This window comes from Indicator indicator, chromosome 4 (genome assembly GCF_027791375.1).
Source record: "Indicator indicator isolate 239-I01 chromosome 4, UM_Iind_1.1, whole genome shotgun sequence".
In the NCBI taxonomy this organism is placed as follows: Eukaryota; Metazoa; Chordata; class Aves; order Piciformes; family Indicatoridae; genus Indicator; species Indicator indicator.
This window is the reverse complement of record NC_072013.1, coordinates 44106855-44121110: the sequence shown is the minus strand read 5'-3', so window position 1 is coordinate 44121110 and position 14256 is coordinate 44106855. Positions and strand designations below refer to the sequence as shown.

Genomic DNA, 14256 nt, shown 5'->3' with positions numbered 1-14256 from the left:
CGGGAAACCTAACCTCTCTGAAAATGACAGTGCAGAAACTGCAGTCTTGATGATTTGTTTTTTCATTTTCCAAGTTTTGTAGGCTTTAGTTATGACTATGGACTAGGTCACCAGAGCATTGGCCTTCAGACTGTGGCGTGTGTGTGTGTGTGGCACTGCAGAGACATGCACCTGTGTATCAGAATCTTCACTGTTCAGCTGTTAAGATAAACTTTTCTATTTTAACTGAAAGCAAACTCTGGGAAATTTACACTGTAAACTAAGGCAACTGCAGTCATTGTAATTGATTGTATTGGGAAAAAAAAAAAAAGATAAAGTCAGGTACATTCCTGCTCATTGCTGCTGTTACAATTAGTTTAGGTTTGGAGTTGGTTAACGAAGGAGTGTGCCTCTCTGGACACAGTAGCTGAAAGTATGGGAAATGCTGTTTTATTGACACTCCACTTGCTCATCTGGTAAATGGTTGGATTATTATGGTCTGGCCTCTGGCTTTTTGAAGCTAGCCTGTGCTAGTACTAAACTGGCAACCACCAGAGTTCACCAATTACCTAAATTAAGTCCGGGTGATGCATCTCATCTCCTGTTTCTTGTTTGCTTTCAATGAATCCAAAAGTAGTGCTAACAGCTGGAATCCCTGCTGAGGCCAGCTTGATCTGCTCTGGAGCTGCTCCAGCTAGTACTCTGATAAAGCTTGGTATCATTTCAACAGGCTCTAGGAGGACCAGAATGATTTCCCTTCATTGTTTAAGGTTTCATTCAAGTATTTGCCCTGCCAGGAAAAAAGTTGTTTCATTTCTGTTTGGTGTTTTTTTTTTTTTTCTTTTTGTTGCTGCTGCTGCTAGGAAACTCCCCCCCCTCCCCCCCCCCCTTCTCTTTTCTTACAGATAAGGTAGAGTGTGGCCAGTGTTTTTGGATTCTGTGGGAATTCTTCTACTTCTTCATCCTCAGGGAGTCTGTGTGTTGCAGTTGCAAAAGGTGCATGCTGTAAATAAATAAATAATGCATCAATGTGTCCTAGTCAAAGCACACGTTTTGCTAAGAGAACATATTATGTGGAGGAGGCCAGGGAAAACTCTGGCCTTCTGCCCAGCTTTCAGTAGTAAGTAAAGCACCTAAATCCCTTTAAGGATCTGGCCTGCAATCTGTTATTCTACAGCAGCTTTTTGATTGTGGCATTAAAAAAAAAATAGTAGTAGTATTGGATTGATTTTTAGGCAGTTCAGTAATCTTGGAGTAATGTCTGCTCTCCAAAGAGAGACTTCTTTAAGGCCTCCAGAATTTTATGTGGTGCATCAACTTAAAGATGAGATATTACTAGTCAGCAAAGTTTTATTGCCACTGTGCATCATCCCTCTGGCATGATTAGCAGAGCTCTGCTGAGCCAGTCCTTGTGCTGTGCTGTAGGTGTGCATCCTTCAGCAGCAGCTGTGCTTGCTGCAGAGGTGAGCACCCTGCTTCCCTGTCTCTCCTGGCATGGCCCTTCTCTCTGCACATCTGCTGGATCTCTCAGTCCCCAGAGTCATGTTTCCCAGCGTACTGGATCAGGTTTAGCAAAGGGCTACTGTTTGGATCATTTGATGTAATCCAGCTCACAGTGTATGGGATGGGTGAAGGGTGCACCTGTGTGAGCTGCTGTAGCAGCTGGGATGGGGAGATGCATGAAGGGGTTATCAGTGAGGGTACAGCTCCCTCAGACCATTTCTACATTGCAGGTACAGTTGGCTTGTAGTTTCCACCAGGCTTGTTTCCAGTGCTAGGCTGTGCAGCCCTTACCACTGTTATCAGGTTGTTAGTGAAATGTAAGTTCAGCTGTGGAGCTGTTTAACAGCAGAATGACAACAGAGCAGACAGGACCTATGGCAAGGCATCTAGCCAACTGCCAGGCATGATGGAAGAGGGCTTATTACTTGGAATTAGAGGTGTTCACTCTGGTTTGGCATAAGCTCCTGTCCCTGGAAATCAACAGTGCCCAGACAGCTGTGGCCTGAGGTATTGGGCCAAGGAGCAGCCTCTGGGGACTTTCTGCTGCCCACAGGTACTGTTCTGATGTTGCTTGTGGGGAGGAAGGAAAGTCAATTCATGCATGAAATGCAGAGCAGTATTTTCACAGCTGTATACGTGCTTCTGTCCTAGCTGGCTGACTCCTGTGAATGGTTTCTGATCTTGGTAGCAGAGAGTCCAGGGATCCACTGCACTGGCTGGCAGTAACTTCTGTGCCAGTGTTTGTTGGCACAGTAAAATTACCTTTGTGATGAAAGCAGTGTATGTTATACTCTAAGGGGTTGTGTCTCCTATGAGAAGAGTATGGCTTTAGCAGAAAACAAGACCTCTGGGGCTTCCTAGCTAAAAATTTCATTTACTCCTAGTAAAGCCTGGGCTGTCAATCTTCAGTGCTATCAGCTGTGCCTGACAGATTATTTGGGACAGGTCATGCAAAGAGTGCACCATCACATCTACATTCTGTGGGACAGTGATGTACAGTACTCCTGTGCCCAAAGTTAGGATGTTGTGGTCTGGATGGCTGGAAAACTGGATGGGTAAAAACCTGCTTAGATGCTTGGGCTTGGAGCATCATGATTAATCACTGGTGTTATACCTAGGGGCTGTGTGTCAGTGTGAGCTGAAATTCCCTCCCCACCGACAATAACCAGCCTAGCCCAGTCTGGAAGCGAATGAAAGCTGTATTTACAAGCAGAGTCTAAAATCTACAATGAAATGCAATGAATATGTGCAAATATATAAAATCCACAACGTTTACAAATATATATAATCAACAGAAAAGCACAACCAATCTCCCTTTGCTCCCCCCCAAAGGGGACCCTTCCCAAAGGGGCCTCCCTCTCCCAGGAGCTTCCCCCCCCAGACCTCCCCTTGGACAGAAAGCAGAGTTAGTTAAGCAGAAAGTTGTTAACTTAGCTGCCAAGGTCAGTGTGTGTTATCTTCAGCCAGAAGAGAAGAAGAAACAGCAGCCAGACAGCCCAGCAACTGCCCCCACTGCCGAACGCAGAATGTGCCGAATGCCTACTTTGTTTTGGGTAATAGTTCTTAAACATTTCTGTCTATCCAATGGAAGTGTTTAGAACAATCGTTATTTTGCTTTCTTACACCCAATAGTGACTTATTTACATTCTTTCACTTTCTCTGTTCTGAACTTTGCAAGGAAAAATTAAAAAGACACTTTCAAACCATCACAGGGCTGGTAACAAATGGAGCACCCAGGGATCTCTCATGGTACCTGACATGTCAACCACCTTTATCAGTAACCAGAAGCAGAAGGCTGAGTGTGCTTGTCTGGAAGTGACACCAAACTTGGGGGTAACCAGTTGATGCACTTGAGAGCAGGGCTGCCACTGAAAGGAACCCAGATGGGTGGGAGAAACCTGATCAAACAAAATCCTGCCTCTGGGAAGGGGTTGCCCCTTGCAGCAGGCTGGGAAGTAGCTGGTGAGCTGGTGGTCTTGATAGGCAATGAGACAGTATGTCCCTGCACAACAGCAGCCAGGGCAATAGGCACAGATGCACTGCATGTAGACTGAGAAGAATCCTTATTGCCCTGTCCTTATCCCTGGGGAAACCACATCTGGATACTGTATCCCATTTTTCAACTGAACTTGGTCCATCATCTCCCATCACTTTTGCTGCTAATATTAACAAACAGTGAAAGGGGATGTCAAAGGAGTGGGAACAAGACTTCTGTTGCCACAGCTTTAGTGGAGTAAACTCCGTGGAAGATGATGAGCATCACCACCAAGTAATTTCAATAGTGAAGAACTGACCTTAGACAAAGATCTGGTACTCCACCAGCAGCCTCACCTGCTCCTCTCTGCGTTGTGTTTAGGCTGCTAATGGTTTCAACTCAGGTTTAATAAACTTTTGCTGTTAAAACCCTTTTAAGACACGTTGACTTCATGTGGTTTGGAGAAATTAATGTTAGGCTTATCTCATCATTGAAGGTGAAATTTAAACAAACCATGAATTAAGTGATTGATATCAGCAAGCCTGGAGATGATCAAAGAGAGAAGCAGGCTTCTGCAAGCTGTTTGGTTAGGTCTGTGGCTCATTCCATGTAAGCAAACAAGCACTGCCCCGTGCAAACATGGCACAAAGGAGTTGCAGATTTTTGCAGACTTTGTTCTGTGGACTTTTGCCCACACCTCCTGGAGACCCTCACTTTGTATTGGGCCACAGGGAGGTATATGAGAGGGACTGGAAGATATGAATAGAGGTGAATGGTGGTGATGTAGGGGTGTTTTCTGTTTTCACTATGACTGGCAAAATCAGTTTTGCAATGACTGCTCAGCTTTAGAAACTAAAGCAAACTTGAGCTGAAAACTGCCTCAAAGTCACGTAGCTTGTAGAGAACACTCAGTTTGTACCATACATACCAGTCTTTTAGTTTAATACAGGGTTGGGTTTTTTGTTGCTTTTTACTCCTTTAGTGTGTGTATTGAAACTCAACATGAGCTGTCAATGTGCACTTGCAGCCCAGAAAGCCAACCAGAGCCTGGGCTGCATCAAGAGAAGTGTGGCCAGCAGGTCAAGGGAGGTGATTCTCCCCCTCTACTCAGCTCTGGTGAGACCCCACCTGGAGCACTGCATCCAGTTCTGGAGCCCCTATTACAAGAGGGATATGGACATGCTGGAATGTGTCCAGAGGAGGGCCATGAGGATGATCAGAGAGCTGAAGCACCTCTTCTATGAGGACAGACTGAAAGAGTTGGGGCTGTTCAGTCTGGAGAAGAAAAGGCTCCAAGGAGACCTTATTGTGGCCTTCCAGTATCTGAAGGGGACCTACAAGAAAGCTGGGGAGGGACTTTTTAGGATATCAGGCAGTGACAGGACTAGGGGGAATGGAATAAAGCTGGAAGTGGGGAGATTCAGGCTGGACATGAGGAAGAAGTTCTTCCCCATGAGAGTGGTGAGAGCCTGGAATGGGTTGTCCAGGGAGGTGGTTGAGGCCCCATCCCTGGAGGTGTTTGCAGCCAGGCTGGATGAGGCTCTGGCCAGCCTGATGTAGTGTGAGGTGTCCCTGCCCATGGCAGGGGGGTTGGAACTGGATGATCCTTGTGGTCCCTTCCAACCCTGACTGATTCTATTTTATGATTCTATATTTATTTCCAGTTTGAAATGTCACTCTGGCTTACTCATCCAGTGAAAGAAGCTTGTGCAAAGATGCATTCTGGTGGTGCCTGCTGTGGGTTTTGGCTTTAGCATCTGAAAAAAAAGCCAGCAAAACAAAAACAAAACCCTGAGCCAAACTGGTGGTGGGAGGATGTTTAGCAAATAAAAACTGAGGGTGAGCATCTTGTAGAATTAATTTTTTTTTTACAATCTTTATCTTTGATTCAGGCTATGGTGGCTTGCTATCCTGGCAATGGAACCGGCTACGTTCGTCACGTGGACAATCCAAACGGCGATGGGCGCTGCATCACCTGTATTTATTACCTGAATAAGAACTGGGACTCCAAGGTGAGTAAGCCACGGGATTGAGGCAGAACATGAAGGGAAAACTACTTCAGAAACAGAGCTTTGGAGCTGTCACTTGCTTCTGTGCACTCTGGTGAACTTCTGAGCAGCTGGTCTGTTCTTCATTTCCACGTTTGTTTTCTTGGTGTTTACGGCAACCTTTGGAAGTAAGGATCTAAACTATTTACTTGGTAGTTCTCTATCCCATCCCACACATACTGTTTTGTTGTTGTAGAATAAAGATAAACACTGGGCTGCTGGCTCTGAGACTTTGTTTAGAGGAAAGAGCAATGAAGCACTACAAAGAAAAACATAACTCACTGAGGAATAAGTGGATTCTGGGAGCAGAATAAAATGAAAGCCAGAATTTGGGACTTGAGCATTCTTGACACTGTCTCTTCAGGCTAACCTGCAGAAGACGTTGAGGCAATGTGCCTTTCTTCTTTATGAAGTGATGGTGCTTAGGAAAGAGGAATGAGCACATGGCTTGGTGTGTCCTCTCCATCTCTGACTGCACCAGTGAGTCTCTTGACAGGACAATGCCCTTGTTTCTGCCTGTATTATTTACTACAAGGCAAAAAAGTCATCCTTGAACTTAACATACCTTCAAGTTAAAACAAAATAAGGACTTGTAAAATTGCAGGGTGTCTCTTTACACTGTTGGTAACAGTAGCAGCACAAACCATTCACAGTCTCCTCTTTTCCAAGCTGAAGAGCCCCAACTCCTTCAGTCTCTCTTCCTAAGGGAGATGTTCCACTCTCATAATCATTTTTGTGGCTCTGTGCTGGACTCTTTCAAGACGTTTCCTGAGGTCCTTCTTGAACTATGGGACCCAGAACTAGACACAATATTCCAGATGTGGCCTCACAAGGGCATAGTAGAGGGGGAGGAGAACCTCTCTTGGCCTACTAACCACAACCCTTCTAATACCCCCCAGAATGGCATAGGCCTTCTTGGCCACAAGAGCACATTGCTTTAGAGACAGTGCCACTGAAAAATGCATTGTTGGAGAGAAACACATTCCTGTGTGGAGAGCAGGACAGTGAAACATCTCAATGGAGTAAAATGAAGGAGGACATGTGGGGGGAAATGCAAGTATCAAATCTGTTTTGTGCACTGCACTTCTGTTCTAATAGTGAGGAGGCACCCAAGTGGCCGCTAGGGTAACTAACTGAAATCCAGGACACTAGTGGAGAGTATTGTGTGGGTGTGATGGAAATTTTCTTCAAATGGGTGCCAGAGGAGATGCAAGGTAAGCATGCTGGCCTTTGAAAGCAACCATGTTGCTTTAAACCTGACCTAATGGTTTCTTACTGAGGTTTGCATGCCACATGGAGGTACTAAGTCAAGTCAGGTCTGGGTTGACAGTATTTTCCCTGCACTCTGTGGTGCAGCATAAAAGCTTCCAAAGAGTAGTCTAACAGCAGCAAGAAGGAGGCAGAGTTGATCTGCATCTCAAAGTTTCTGCAGCATGTGCAGGCCACCAAATGTTTTCCCTAAAACTCATGACACATGTAAAGAGAGAGATGGTGTAGTAGAGTAACCAGGCTATGTCATAAATAAGGAGAAGACTGGCTGGGAGGTATAATGCATACATACATGTGTTTATGAGAAGTTTATTGCAAACCCAGAGATAGAAGAGGCTTCACTCCTCCCAGGGTGTAAAAGTTAACTTCTATGTAATTAGATGCAGGCTCTGAAATGCCATGAGCAGTATGTAGCAATTGCTGGGAGGAGAGTCTGTTCCTAGGTTTGTCTGATGGAGCAGTCTTACCTGCCCTGTGTTTGTTGCAGGGACAGTGTTGTCTTTGTCTTGATTTGTTTACAGAATCACAGAAAACATTCAGTTGGAAGAGACCTCAAAGCTCATCCAGTCCAACCCTTGACCCAGCACTGAAGGGTCAACACTAAACCGTGTCCCTAAGTGCCAGGTTGACACACTGCTTAATCACCCTTAGGGATGATGACTGCACCACTACTCTGGGCAGACCATTCCAACATTTGATTACCCTCTCTGTGAAGAAATATTTCCTAGCATCCAGACTGAACAACACTTGACACCGAGGAGAAGAGGCTGGCCCCCTCCTCTCTCAAACCTCCTTTCAGGTAGTTGAAGAGAGCCATGAGGTCTCCCCTCATCCTCCTCTTCTCCAGACTGAACAACCCAACTCAGTTTACTTTAGCCAGATCCTTATGCTGAAACATTGCAGACTGGGAAAATCAAGGTGGCCAAGAGATTTGCTGTATGGTTATGTAGCTATATCGTTAGATGCTTATTCCTCATTTGTTGGGTGCTGAGGAGGTAGAAAGAAGACAAAGTGCAAGGTCCTGCATCTGGGTGGAGGCAATCCCAAGCACAAATCCAGGCTGGGCAGTGACTGGCTAGAAAGCAGCCCTGAGGAAAGGGACTTGGGGGTGCTGGTGGATGAGAATCTCAACATGAGCCAGCAGTGTGCACTTGCAGCCCAGAAAGCCAACCAGAGCCTGGGCTGCATCAAGAGAAGTGTGGCCAGCAGGTCAAGGGAGGTGTTTCTCCTCCTCTACTCAGCTCTGGTGAGACCCCACCTGGAGTACTGCATCCAGTTCTGGAGCCCCTATTACAAGAGGGATATGGACATGCTGGAATGTGTCCAGAGAAGGGCCATGAGGATGAGCAGAGGGCTGGAGCTCCTCTCCTATGAGGACAGACTGAAAGAGTTGGGGCTGTTCAGTCTGGAGAAGAGAAGGCTCCGAGGTGACCTTATTGTGGCCTTCCAGTATCTGAAGGGGGCTACAAGAAAGCTGGGGAGGGACTTTTTAGGATATCAGGTAGTGATAGGACTAGGGGGAATGGAACAAAGCTGGAAGTGGGGAGATTCAGGCTGGACATGAGGAAGAAGTTCTTCCCCATGAGAGTGGTGAGAGCCTGGAATGGGTTGTCCAGGGAGGTGGTTGAGGCCCCATCCCTGGAGGTGTTTGCAGCCAGGCTGGATGAGGCTCTGGCCAGCCTGATCTAGTGTGAGGTGTCCCTGCCCATGGCAGGGGGGTTGGAACTGGATGATCCTTGTGGTTCCTTCCAACCCTGACTGATTCTAGTCATTGTTTGCATGAGTGCATGGGTGTGTTCCTTTGAGTAAAAGCAAGCTTTCCTGTTCTTTCAGCTGCACGGTGGAGTTCTTCGGATATTCCCAGAAGGAAAGTCCTACATAGCAGACGTTGAGCCCATTTTTGACCGATTGCTGTTTTTTTGGTCAGACCGAAGGAACCCCCATGAAGTCCAGCCTTCTTATGCAACCAGGTAGGTAACTTATGTAGTATTGATGTCTGGCCAGGGGAAAAAAAAAACAACCCACAAACAAAAACCCAAACAAACAAACAAACAAAAAAAAAAACCCAAAAAACAAAACAAAACAAACCAACAAAGCATCTCTTCCACCAATATTTGTATCTAAAATTAATGGCCGTTGGGTGTTTGTTTAAATGCAGGTATGCATAAAAAAAAGATAGGTTTTGAGTGGATTTTTCTGGGTTTGAGTCACTGGGAATTCTCTCATCAAATGAGGAAGAGCAAGTTTGAATGATAAAATTCCTTATGTGGTCAGAAAATAAAGAAGTCCTTTTACCAGTGACAGGAGAAATCTGCTAAGCCAGGCAGAGCTATTTAGCTGGGAGATGCTAGGTTATACTTTTGCCCTCGCAACACTATAGGGATTCTTGGGGCTACCATCTGTCAACAGGCTACAAAAAGCTGATGTGATACAGGGCAACCTCTAAGCTGCCTGCAGGTGCCCCAGAGCAGAAAAACATGCAAAGGTCTGTAAGCTGCTTTTGCCCTCTGTAACCGGAGGCTGTGCACTCTCTTGTGCCTCCCAGCAGAAATTCTCCCCTATGTTTCTAAGTTACTTGATAGAATACACACTTCATATATTGTCTAGAGCAACAAGAAGGCTGGAAAGGGACTGTTTACAGAAGTCTGTAGTGATAGGATGAGGGGCAATGGTTTCAGACAAGACCAGATCTAGGATGGATGTTAGGAGGAAGTTCTTTACCGTGAGGGTAGTGAAACACTGGACCAGGTTGCCCAGGGAGGTAGTTGAGATCTCATCCTTGGAGATATTCAAGGTGAGGCTTGACAGGGCTCTGGGCAACCTGATCTAATGGAGGATGCCCCTGCTCAGTGCAGGGAGGGTTGGACTAGATGACCTATGGATGTCCCTTCCAACCCAAACCATTCTATGATTCTGTGTCATTTGTATCCTATTTTTTATCTACTAATCCAGTTCTTTTTTTTTTTTTTTTGCTTTCTCTGTGAGCATAAACCCCTCAGGGCTCTATTGTCATAGCAGAAGCTGAAGCAAACCCAAGCTGCCTTTCTTTTGTAGGTATGCCATGACTGTGTGGTATTTTGATGCCGAAGAAAGAGCAGAAGCCAAAAAGAAGTTCCGGAACTTAACCGGTATGATTCTTCTCTAAGTGTTCAGCAGAAACAGTTTAATGCATTTGGGTATTTCCAAAGTCACGGACAGACTGGGAAGACCTCTGGAGCTATCTGGGTGTGACATTTATGTTTAGAAAGCTTTTTTTCATCTCTAATCACTAGTCAGTTATTTTATGCTAAGTGGAGAACTTGGGGCAGAAGAAGTTTCAGGCCTGGCCTCAGGATCCCTGATCAGTGTGATGGAGAACATGGCTTAGATGGTTTCTGAGTTCTCTCCTAAATGGCTGTGGAGACTTTGTTGTACCCCAGGGTGTCTGTGCCACTCACTAGGAGTCTCTAAGCTCTTCTTCTGTTATTTGGGAAGTGTATTTTGTCTCTTCCAAATTTTGTTTAGTGCAGTCCTGAGACTTACACAAATAGCTTCATAATCATGTTCTCTAAATGTTCAGGATGAATAGGACCTGTCCTCTGTACTAGTGAAGGACAGTTGGGGCCCTTTGATGGCATATTTATAATACATATATATACATATGTGTATATAAGTGCATCCTGTAAGTGTATCTTATGAGTGCATCATTTGGCAGGCAGTTGCAAGGTACACTTCAAGACCTACCTACATTTAACTGCACCAGGACAGGTTAGGAGGTGATCTGCTGGAGAGCAGCCCTGTGGAGAAGGAAGGACTTGGGAGTGCTGGTGGATAACAAGTTATCCATGGGGCAGCAATGTGCCTTTGTGGACAAGAGGACCAATGGATCCTGGGGTACATTAAGAGGAGTGTGTCCAGCAGATCAAGGGAGGTTCTCCTCCCCCTCTACTCTGCCCTGGGGAGACCTCACCTGGAATATTGCATCCAGTTTTGGGCTCCCCAGTTCAAGAGGGACAAGGATCTGCTGGAGAGAGTCCAATAGAGAACTACCAGGATGATTGAGGGACTGGAGCACTGCCCTGTGAGGAGAGGCTGAGAGCCCTGGGGCTGTTCAGTCTGGAGAAGAGAAGACTAAGAGGGGATTTAATTAATGTTTATAAATATCTGAGGGCTGGGTGTCAAGAGGGAGGGGACAGGCTCTTCTCAGTTGCACCCTGGGATAGGGCAAGCACAGGAGGTTCCACTGCAACATGAGGAGGAACTTCATGTTCTTCACTGTGAGGGTCACAGAGCACTGGAACAGGCTGCCCAGGGGGGTTGTGGAGTCTCCTTCTCTGGAGACTTTCAAGACCCATCTGGATGCATTCCTGTGTGACCTGTGCTAGATTCTATGGTCCTGCTCTGGCAGGGGGTTGGACTTGATAATCTTCAGTCCCTTCTAACCCCTAACATTCTGTGATCCTATGAACTGGGTCTCACAGGTAGCTTACAGTCAGCCCAGAGGCAAGCCTGGGAAGAGGTGACCCCAGCTTACGTAATGACAGCCACACAGCCTGCTAGTGTAGGAATGGCATATGATTAATGGACTGAGTTGCCCAGGTGTGTTCCATCACCCTACTTGGAAACATGCTCAAGGATTTGCTCTTTGAAGCTGTTTAAGATCTGGTCTTCAGGGACTAGCTCAGGCAATTCCTCAAAATGCAGTGTGGAGAGCACTCACTGTCTTTTTAAATGTGTGCTGTGGATGCATCTGGGCAAGGTTGTATTCAAATGCTTTCCAGAACAGACTGTTGTCATCTCTAGCTGGTATGCAGAGCAAATGCTGGCTTCACTCTTAAGGGAGATCATGAGCAAGGAGCCAAGAATGGGGGAAAAGTATCTCAGATTTGGAGTCTGTGATGTTGGGCAGCTTAAATATTGCATGAATCATCTTCAATTTGAACAGGACAAACATACAGAACTTTGCTGTGATGAGCTTGTTATCATGCTGTGGATTCATACAGCATTTCAGTCCATGGTAGTGATTTTGTGTTATGAGTCTGAAATGGAATGGTGCTGTCCACTGAAAACAACACAACTTGATTGGAGATGAGCAGACTGTGTGCTGGCAGCCCACAAAGCCAATGGCATCCTTGGCTGCATCAAAAGATGTGCTGCCAGCAGATCCAGAGAGCTGATTCTGCCACTTTGCTCTGGTGAGACCTCACCTGGAGTACTGTATCCAGGTCGAGAGTCCCTAATACAGGAAGGACATGGACCTGATGGAGAGGGTCCAGAGGAGAGCCACAAAAATGGTCAGGGGGTTGGAGCACCTCTGCTATGAGGACAGGCTGAGGGAGCTGGGGTCGTTCAGCCTGGAGAAGAGAAGGCTCCAGAGAGAGCTAATAGCAGCCCTCCAGTATCTGAAGGGGGCTTACAAGAAGGCTGGAGAGGGACTGTTTACAAAGGCCTGTGGTGATGGAACGAGAGGCAGTGGCTTCAAACTAGATTTAGATTGGATGTCAGGATCAAGTTCTTTACCATGAGGGTGGTGGAACACTGGAAGAGGTTGCCCAGGGAGGTAGTTGAGGTCTCCTCCCTGGAGATATTCAAGGTGAGGCTCAACCAGGGCTCTGGGCAGCCTGATCTAGTTGAGGATGCCCCTGCTGACTGCAGAGGGGTTGGACTGGATGACCTTTGGAGGTCCCTTCCCACCCAGACCATTCTATGATTCTGTTTCCAGGTTTTTGGCTGAATGCTGTCAGAACCTTGTGTCTTAACTGCCTCTTCTTTTTTTATCTTTTCAATGCAGATGCAAGGAAGAGAGAAGCGCCTCATAATGAAGACTGATCAACTGTTCCTGAACTCTTTGTGAGGAAATAAGACCCCAAAGATGACTTCCATTTCCAGCAAAGAAGGACAAATTCTTGCTATGCACAAGAACGCACTGGTTGTGTCTAACATGTGCATCTTATATTGATGGTACTTAAAGCAGCCTTCTGTCACACCTGCATTTGGCAGAAGGACCACTTGTTTTTCTATTTGTCTTTGCTGGGAAAAGTAACCAGGGTTAAAAAAGAAAAAAAGGAAAAAAAAAAAAGAGTATCACTAAACCTAGTGGTAGAGGCTCAGTCAACTGGCTTTTGATCATTCTTGTAACCAAGATAATGATCATTGGAACTAGTGGTAAGAATCTGAGTCTTATTTGCACTTTAATGGGGGTGGGGAATGGGAATCTAGTTCAATGGGAAAGAGTTTTACAAGTTTAAAATCTGTGGCAGACTGCTAATGGACAAGGAGAGATATTGGAGATGTGAAATTAAACTGTATTTTTCTAGAGTGTCATCTTGTGGTCTGTCCCACAGGGGCCTGGTTAATGTACTGTTCATCACTTTGCTGTGCAGAACAGTGGCTCAGCCCTTTGGCAGCATGACTTTCCAAACAGAGTTTTGTCTACACAGCCATCACATTTCCTGGATTTCATTTGCTTGTCAGAAGTAAAATTCTAGCTGTGCAGTTGCACTGCCCTTTCTGTCCCAGGACTGAGGGGGGATAAAGTAGTTCTGCATCTGTCCACAACTTTGTAAAACCATTTCCTGTCTGTTCTGAGTGGGATGGATGGTGTGTTTTCTGTCTTCATGGTTTGGTAAAGCAGCTGTTTTCTCCCAACCTTGGAGGGCTGATGGCCCACCATGCATTGGCACTAAAGGCCAATGAGACACAGAGTTGTTATTTTTGTGACTTCTCCACCTACCACATTTAATATGTCACAGATAACGAGTTTGAAAGGAAAAGAGAATGTCTGGAAGTCTTGGCAAATGTATGATAAATAATGGGTAACTTAGACTTGATTTCTGTGCTGCTTATCCTTAGTGAACACATTTGTTTAACTTTGCATGTTTCAACTGATCTGTTATGCCAGGTAACTACTTCTGCTGTGCCCAAGCCATGACATCAGTTATTCAAATGGAAAAAGCACATTATTGGGTTTTTTCTCTCCATTGTTTTATTTTCTTTTTTAAACATACTAGACTCAATGAGTAACTGGTGAGCCATCTCCAATCTGCCTAAGCTTCTACAACCAGCACTTACTATGCAGTTCAGAATAGCTCTTGCTGAAGCTGGGAGCTGGCAGTATTGTGTTTATCAATCACACTAACTGTTCCTAACCTAATACACTCACTTGCATTCATTTTTGTCTCGTGTTGTCAGTGTGTGTGTCAGCCCCTACTGAAGGTTCCAGATAGATGCCCTCATCAGTGTCCCATGTTTTCCTGTGCCACCTTGCCTGCACTGGTGAAGGTGGTCTGTCTGGACCACTGGCCCCTGCACCAGCTCACCGTGCCTTGCTGGGCTGTCTGTGGACCAGCTCTGTTGCACGTGAGCTAGGGAATGAAAAGCTTAGATGCAATGACCACTGCTGAACATCAGTTACAGAAGGATAACAGCTGCAAAGGAGTGGAAAGAAATAACTTTAATGATACTGAAAAAGGTAATATCAATGGAGTATTTTTTTTTTTTAAG

The 14256-nt window shown here is 45.7% G+C and overlaps 1 protein-coding gene across 1 annotated transcript in view; it reads left to right on the top strand.

Annotated features, from left to right (window-relative positions):
* Positions 1–12582, top strand: part of EGLN3 (egl-9 family hypoxia inducible factor 3) — a 30790-nt gene extending 18208 nt beyond the window's left edge. The window contains exons 2-5 of the mRNA XM_054400560.1: positions 5350–5469; positions 8608–8744; positions 9829–9902; positions 12545–12582. Coding sequence (XP_054256535.1) covers positions 5350–5469; positions 8608–8744; positions 9829–9902; positions 12545–12582 — 369 coding nt within the window. The remainder of the gene's footprint in view (positions 1–5349; positions 5470–8607; positions 8745–9828; positions 9903–12544) is intronic.
* Positions 12583–14256: the final 1674 nt, after the last annotated feature.